This window comes from Hipposideros armiger, unplaced genomic scaffold, assembly GCF_001890085.2.
Source record: "Hipposideros armiger isolate ML-2016 unplaced genomic scaffold, ASM189008v1 scaffold_1159, whole genome shotgun sequence".
NCBI lineage: Eukaryota > Metazoa > Chordata > Mammalia > Chiroptera > Hipposideridae > Hipposideros > Hipposideros armiger.
The window spans coordinates 345,594-353,909 of record NW_017732509.1 but is presented as its reverse complement, the minus strand read 5'-3'; the positions used below and the strand labels follow the sequence as shown (position 1 = coordinate 353,909).

The following is an 8,316-nucleotide window of genomic DNA, read 5'->3' as shown; positions in this document are numbered from 1 at the left end:
CCGCCCCCGCCCCTCCCCCACCCACACACACACAAATACACACATGTGCAAGGTGGCCCGAGTTACAGGGCTTCACTGAGCTGATTTGGGCTTTAATCTTTGACCTAGACACAGTGAAAAGTTAGATTTCCCCAAGTTGTCAGTTTTCCCCTCACTAACAGTTTAGCCCCCCACCCCATGGTGCACCCCCTCCATGTAGCCCCTTAACACTTGTGGGCTGCTGTGACGGTAAGCCAGGTTCTCCATCTCTCTTATCTGATTTTCATAACCACCTGGCATTCTTAGACCATTTGACAGCAGGGGAAACTGCTAAGGCTCAGTAAGATGCCCCAAATTAGACAGCTCCATGCCCCAGAGCAGCAAATGGCAAAATGAAATGGAGAAACTCCAAAATATCAGAAGTAACAAATCACATTTATTTCAATAACATGAGCTCCCCAGCTCAGCAAGGCCCTATAAAACCTGCCATTGACCGTATTGCACCCTGGGCTCTGTAGGCACACAGAGGAGACCTAGCATCTGGCCAGACTGAGACCAAGGGTGGGGCCAGCCACAGGAAAGGCTGCCCTGCTCTGTGACAGGCAGAGTGAAAACAGCTCACTGCTGGCTCTTGAGCCAAGCCCAGGGACAAGGATGGCCCCAGCCCAAATCCAGCATGGGGGGGGGCTTCTCTCCTTGGCCAGGGCTGTCCTTGACACCAGAGCGGGTGATTTGGGGAGGGTACTGGCTGCCTCAAGCCAGCATTCTGCTTTGTTTTACCATAGACAGAGAAGACAAAAAAAGATTCTCTTTGCAACCTGAAACTCCATCATCCACTCAGGGATCCTGGGAAAGCACCTGATAGCTAGAGCAATTAAAGGAAGCAAGCATCAAGCGACAAGGCAGGACAGGCGGTAGGCATACAGGTGAACAGTGCCTAAGGTGGGCTGCACCCAAACCCAGCCAGGTGAGATGTCAGCCCAATGCAGTGGTTGTCAAAGTGGAGTCCCCAGGGTTCATCAGAAATGCCCATTCTCGGGCTCCTCCGCAGGGTACCCTGGAGGGGCCCGCCCCGCAGGCTAGTGCAGCCGCAGGTAGGAGGGGGTGGAGTAGTTGAACAGCAGGAAGTCCATCCTGTAGAGGTCGAAAAGGCGCCGCTGGTAAAAGGGGCTGATGTCCCGGAAGAGGCGCGCGGCTTGGTTATGCGTGGTGGCCGCCTTGGCCAGGGGTGGAGGCGCAGGGAAGCGCAGGCCGGGCAAACCCACAAAGCCCAGCACGAAGGCCGCATCCTCCGCCAGCGTCTCGAACTTACCCACGATGTCGTAGCGCAGGCGGCACGGGTGGCAGAGAGCGTGGGCGCGCTCCCAGTGTTCGTTGAAGGGTTCGTCGCGGCGCGTGCGCGGGTCCAGCAGGTAGGCCAGGAACTCCGCGAAGCGCACATCGTGGCCGCGGGCCAACGCATCGGGGTGCGGGCGGGGCCGCAGGCGCCGCACGATGCGCGTGCCGTATCGTCGCTGGAAGGCCGCGCTGTAGGGCCGCACAAACTTGTTGCTGTAGGCGGAGGCCAGGCGCTCGAAGGGCTCGCGCACGAAGAGGAAGGCCAGGTAGGCGCGCAGGCGCCGGTTGATCTCCGCGGGGCTAAAGTCGGCTAGAGAGGGCAGGCGGCCTGGAGCGTGCACCTCGTGCGCAGGGATGGAGCGTGGGTCCCCGTGGGTACTGCCATTCAGCGCCAGCAGCACGCGCTTCCAGTTGGTGCAGGCCACCTTGGGCACGTAGCAATAGAGCAGGCCGTGCGTGTCGTCCACCAGCACGTGCCGCAGGTCCTCGGGCCGCAGCAGGCGCTGCCGGCGTGTGTGGCGGCCGCAGGTGCGGCGCAGCAGATCCCGCCGCTGTCGGTGCACCTCAGCCAGGGCCGACAGCGGGCCCTGCGGGCGACAGGGTAGGGGTCAGGGCTGCTGCCCGGTCTGTTGTGGCCAGGGACGTGTGTGAGCCAGGGCCAGTAGACAGGCAGGGGACCTGGACTGGAACCCTAGTGCTGCCACGGATCACTACTGTGTTTCACCGAAAATAAGACTGAGTCTTACAGTAATTTTTGCTCCAACAGCCTACATTTATTCATTTATAAAAATTTACACTTATTCGAACAATCATGTCTGGCTGATGATCTTAACTGGGGCTTATGTTTGGGGTAGGGCTTATATTAGGAGCATCCTGAAAAATCATGCTAGGGCTTATTTTCCAGTTAGGTCTTATTTTCGGGAAAACAGGTATGTGATTTGGGGCCCAGGCATATGTCTTAGACCTGGGGTAGGGGGTTGGGGGTTCCAATGAATCTAACTTGGCAGAGGCATGTGAAAGGATGTGACTAGTCACTTACCTGGCACTCAGAACAGAGGAGGTACTGATAATAAATATGATATGGTCAGAGTAAGCCTGATAAAATATGACTTCAGAGTGGGCACAAATTGGATATCTGCTGTTTACTAAAACTAGTAAAGTGTATAAATAGAGTTGAAAGTTGCAGCCACTTGCAGACTATCAGGATATTTTTTGTTCGATAATAAAATTAGCTAATGCTATATTTATGAATTGACATGTTCCTTTGGGTCTTGATTGCTCCACCCCCACCCCCAACAAATTCTAATCTCACTGCTTGGTCAGGAAGCTTGCCCTCTCTGATCCTGTCCCTCCTCTGTGAAATAATAACACCCAGCATTTATCTAGCACTTATTGTGTGCCAGACACCTTGCTATGCCCTTTACAACTCTATGAATTAGGTATTAGGAAGACCCTTGGGCCAACCCTTCCCAGCCCTCTTCAGCTGTGCCAACACCCAGGTCAGTTCCTCCAGCAACACCTCCTCCTTTGTTCAAGTCCTTTATGCCCTGAACAGGATGTCCACCTCTAAGATTAACTCTCCACCCACTACCCCCACCTCACTTCTTGGTGGTTTTTGGCCTAAGAGTTCTTAAGAGAAAGTGTTTTTAATTTCTCAAAATTGCATTTAAAAGCCTTCAGAATATAACAAAAAGACAATAAATATTGGTGAGGATGTGGGAAAGTGGAACCATCACTCATTGCTGGTGAGAGTGTAAAATCTTACAGCTGTTGTTAAAAGCAGTTTGGCAGCTCTCAAAAAAAGTATACATATGATCTAGCAATTCCATTCCTAGATATACCTAAGGTAACTAAAAACATAAGTTACACAAAACTTGTATACAAATGTTCACAGCAACAGTATTCATAACAGCCAAAGAGTGGAAACAACTCAAATGTCCATCAACTGATGAATAGATAAATATGTAGTCTATCCATACAATAGAATATTACTCAGCCATATGGAATGATACTCTGATGCATGTGAAAACATGGATGAACCTTGAAAACATGCACACTAAATGAAAGAAGCCAGACACAAGACCACATGTATGATTCCATTTACATGAAATGTCCAGAGTAGATCCATAGAGACAGAAAGTAGATTGGTGGTTGTCATGAGCTGGGAGGAGAGGAAAATGGGGAGTGACTACTAATGGGTACTGGGTTTCTTTTCGGAGTGATAAAAATTTTCTGGAATTAGATGGTGGTGATGGTTGAGCAGCCTTGTAAATATACTAAAACCACTTAATTGTATGCTTTAAAAGAGGGAATTTTATAGTATGTGAGTTACAGCTCAGCTAAAATAAAGACTTCAGAATGTTCCATTTCAGAGGAGGCCACAGACAGATAAGATACTTAAGTGCAAAAAGTTAAAGTGAAGAACAGGACTTCATATGCCACACTTTGGGTTTATAAAGGGTAGGGAAGGAAATGTTTTAAATGTTTCAAAAAGGATGAGTTGTGGGGAGTTTCTCTTTTATTGGATTGTCGGAAAAGTCATGACGTATTTTTTTCTGGTTTGCATCGCAAAAATGTGTCCTGACTTTTCTGACAACCCAATAGATATATGTTGAAATAGTCACAGAATCAAGGCTGGGATTTGCTTCAAAATAATACCAGGTAGGAGTGGCGGGGGAGGGGTCAGGATGAAACAAGATTGGACAGGAGTTGACCACTGTTCAGACTGGGTGATGGAAACATGGGGGTTCATTGTATTATTTTCTCTACGTCTGCATATGTTTGAATTTTTCAAAATGAAAAGTTAAAATAGAGAGAGGTCATATGTTCCTGTAGGTGAGGTTTTTAAAAGGTAACATAAGCACATGATAACATTTGATGCTACATTCATGCCTAGAACATGTCTGAAAGGACACAGGGAACTGGCCACTTCAGGGGAAATGGGGGGGAATGAGAGGCGCTCTTCACTGGACATTCTGTGGGAGTATCGAATGCCCTATCATGTGCTTATATTACTTTTTCAAAACCTCACCGTAGGGATGGTTGCCAAGTTCAGCCATGGCTATAGGGGGCCTGAGGGCACTTAGAGGATTGCACTTCCACCTTCTGAGGCACTGTCTCGTAGGACTGGCTTCAAACGCCTGGCTCCACGTGAGTGCCAGAAGAGGACTGTATCCAGGGGCCCCACAGCCAAGGTCTGCTTTCAGCTTCCAGACAACCCAACTCATTTCTCGTGACGTGGAATGTTGGCCATTGACCTGTCAGTCCCCCTCCTTCCTTGACAGCAGACCCTAGCTGTGTTAGACCATGTGCCCAGCCTCAGGGAGGGACCAGTCACACCTTTATTAAAGTGTGGGTCCAGGGGGTGGACATGTGGCCTGGTCCTGGCCAAGGAAAAATAAGGGAAGTGTGCTGGATGGCTTTCAGGAAAGACTTTCCTTCAGGAGAAAAAGTGAGGGCTCCTGAAGGAAGAAGACCCTTTGTCCCATCCCCTCCCCCTTCTGCTTAGGTTGCTGTCCTGTGAGACGTCAGGGCCCCGGCAGTCATCTTGCATCCATGAGGCAACAAGTATATGACAGAAGTCAACATCCACAGGATGCTGGTGGGCAGTGTTGCTGAAGTCCATGGGGATGCTGGTCTCTGAGCATCTTGGGAGTACGCACTGACTGTCCTGATGGCTTAACTCAGACTTAGTTGCCTTTTCTGTTTTTTGCAGGCCTGTGAATACCTAGATAGTGAATTCTCTCTCCACTTTACAGGTGAGAACACCGAGGCTTAGAGGAAACGAGCTGTCTACAGCCCTTCAGTAGAGAAGCTGGGGCTGCAGCTCAGGTCTCTTGGGACTAGTAAGCCAGGGCTCTGCCTGCTGGTGTGGGGCTGCATCTGGCAGTGACACCTTCATCCCTCCCAGCTGGGCTGGCCTCAGCTGCCTGAATCCTTAGCCTGGTCCTAGTCCCTATGACCTGTGTGACTTTCTCAGGGCCCTTAGCCTCCCTGTGTCTTGGTTTCCTCATCTGTATACAGGTATAACAACAGCCCCACCTTACAGGGGTGCTGTGAGGACTAAGTGAGCCTCATATGCAGTTAGCACTTGTTGGCCAGATTGTTTTTAATACTGTTATTTCTCCAGCTGGAAGGTGCTAAGCTTCCAGGGCCTTGACACCCCAAGATCACTGGGTCCTCAGGCTGTGATGGGCTGAGACAGCCCCATCTGCCCCTCAAAACCCTGCAGCACTAGTGGAAGCTGGGGCACTAATGAGGGCCTGGCCTGCCCTCGACTTGCTGTGTGGCTCGGGGCAAGCCAGTGACCCTCTATGAATCAAGGCCTTCCCACCTGCAACCAAAGGGTACAGGCCAGATGAGCTCCACATGCCCCTTTGGCTCAGTCCTCAGGGATTCAATGAATAGCCACTTTCCCAGCCCCAGTCTGATCATTCTCCCTGGCGTAAAACACTCCATGGCTCCCTATTACCTTTGTTACACCTGCCGGGCCAAAACAGGCAAGCTGCCCACCCCTAGCTCACCTCACATACCCTTTTTTGTCCTCTGTTCACCTCCACATGCTTGGCTCCTACAGTTTGCTTCTTAACTCTTCCTTTGCAGGTCTCAGCTTTCTTAAGAGAGGGTCCCTCTCCCCCATCAAAACTAGGACCCTCCTGGTAGAGTTTTCGTTGCACTTTGTACTTCCCCTTTAGACATGAATCAGTCACAGGTTAGTGCAGGTGGTGATCAGATGCTCTCTTCCCCTCCATGGGACTGTCAGCTGCACAAGGGCAGGGACCCAGTCAAACTGCTTGTGGCTGGATTCATAGCTTTCTGAGCACAGCCTGCATACAATAGGTGTTCAACACATGCTGCCTGAATGGGTGCCTCTGAGTCTGCCTGCTGGGGTTGGTTTGAGCCAGGCAGTGTGGCTTTAAGTGGGGTAAAACCATGTGTGTGTTTAGGGCAGTGTGTGGTCCCAGTGGGGCCAACATCAGAAGTGGAGTTCGCAGATCAGTGAGCCACTTGGTCCATTGCTTGAGAACAGGCAAGGCAGGGGCTCTTGGTGTGTTTACCTATTTGCAGTTGGTACTAAATTTGGAGGTTCACTTAATTAGTGTCTCCCCACTATACTGTCAACTACCTGAGGGCAGACTCACTGTCTTTTTCACTCTTTATCTTATTTACAATACGTAGAACAGTGCCTGGCACAGAGTGGCCCCAGACTGTTGTTGGGTGGATGATGGATGGGTAGGGGGGTGGAGACCCCAGCTCTCCCAGCTTGCCCCCAAGTTTTTCCCTTGTCACATCCCCAGGCATTCTCATTCTCTGAAAAGAGTCTGGATTTGCAAAGGAAGCCTCTCTATGCCCAATGTGGGTTCCATCCCATGACAGCAGGTCTGCACTGGGGCTCTGAGGTTCCCGTGTCTGGAGGTAGAGGTAGGGGTCCCAGGGTGGGGTCTGTCCACCTACCTTGTCCAGGTCATAGAGCATCTGCAGGGGACTCATCTTCTTCCCACCAAGCCAGCCAGAGCCCAGGGCACTGTTTTCAGATTCTGTGGGGCATATAAAGGTGTCACCTCTGCATCAGATGAACTTGCTTTGGCACTGTGTGAAGGCTTGGCCAACTCACCTAGAGCACAGTTAATCCACTCTGGAGTTCAGTTTCTTTCCTATGTTTTGCCTGCCTGGGGGCAGGGCAGTTTTTGGTGGAGTGCAGGGGAGCACTGACAGGGCCCCTAATCCACCAGGACAGGGTGCTTGGTGTCACTTTTTTTTTTTAAGATTTTATTGGGGAATTGGGGAAGGGGAACAGTATTGGGGAACTGGAGAAGGGGACAGTCAAATTGTTGTCCTTCAGTCTTAGTTGTGGAGGGCGCAGCTAGCTCAGCTCCAATCCCAGTCCCCATCTGGCCACCCGTTGGCAGCTCGCAGCCATTCAACTCAAGGTGCCATGTTCAATCTTAGTTGTGGGTAGGCGTAGCCTACCATCCCATGAGGGAGTCAAACTGGCAACCTTGTTAGGAGCACGTGCTCTCACCAGCTGAGCCATCCTTCTACCTGTTGGCAGCTCAGCGGCAGCTTAGCTTGGGTGCAGCTCACTGGCCCATGTGGGAATCGAACCAGTGACCCTGTTGCCCAGAGCTCATGCTCTTAACCAACTGAGCCACTCAGCCGGCCCGCTAGGTGTCACTCTTGCCTTCATGTTCTACCCTCCCCCCCAGAGTTGGAGGGTGCCAGGCAGGAACGGATGAGAAGGAAGATGGTACCTAGCCCAGAGTCCTCTGGGAAAGGCCTGACCACCAAACTTCACCCACCTCTATCTGCCCTCATCTCATGCCCTGCCCCTGCCAGCCCCATGACTAAGGAGCCCTGAGGGGCTTAACAAGCTATCTGTCTAGCCTCCCCAGATCCTGGGGGTAGGCAGCCAGAAAAGGCTGAACAGCAGTGGAGGTGGCACAGCCAGGATGTAGACTCTCAGAGTAATAGCTCACAGGTCAAGTGACCCACTGTGAACTCCTACAGCAGCATTTACTTTCCATGGCAGTGCACATGCCTCCTCATAGTAAATACAGCATTAGCTGTCTCATAGACTGGACACTTCTGAGAGCAGAAATGCAATCTGTCTGTCTCAGTGCCGCATTCTTCAATCTTCCTAAAACCACCGAAAGTTCAGCTTGATAAGTTTTTTATTTTACTCAAAATGTGTTTTAAGGACTATCTTCTTAAACATATTTAATAATTGTGACTATATTCTTAGTAATATAATCAATATAGGTAAGTAAAGGTTCAAGACCTTCTTGATCAAATTTTTCTTAAATATGACTAAAATTATTATAATAATAATAAACGAATAAAGTATAACCTAATCTTTACAAAGTCACCAAATTGGCAGATCTTTAACTAAATTGATGAAGAAGAAAAGAATGAAGACTCAAATTACTAAAAACAGGAATGAAAAGGAGACATTAGTAATGGACCTTATAGAAATAAGAAAGGATTATAAGATTATAAGAC

General features: G+C 50.0%; 1 protein-coding gene across 1 annotated transcript in view; it reads right to left on the bottom strand.

The window, feature by feature from the left end:
- Positions 1-393: 393 nt before the first annotated feature.
- CHST13 (carbohydrate sulfotransferase 13) overlaps positions 394-8,316 on the bottom strand; it is a 33,323-nt gene continuing 25,400 nt past the window's right edge. Inside the window, exons 2-3 of the mRNA XM_019632657.1 lie at positions 6,772-6,880; positions 394-1,904 (exon numbers count right to left, since the gene is read on the bottom strand). Of these exons, the coding sequence (XP_019488202.1) occupies positions 1,059-1,904; positions 6,772-6,880 (955 nt within the window). The 3' untranslated portion in view covers positions 394-1,058. The remainder of the gene's footprint in view (positions 1,905-6,771; positions 6,881-8,316) is intronic.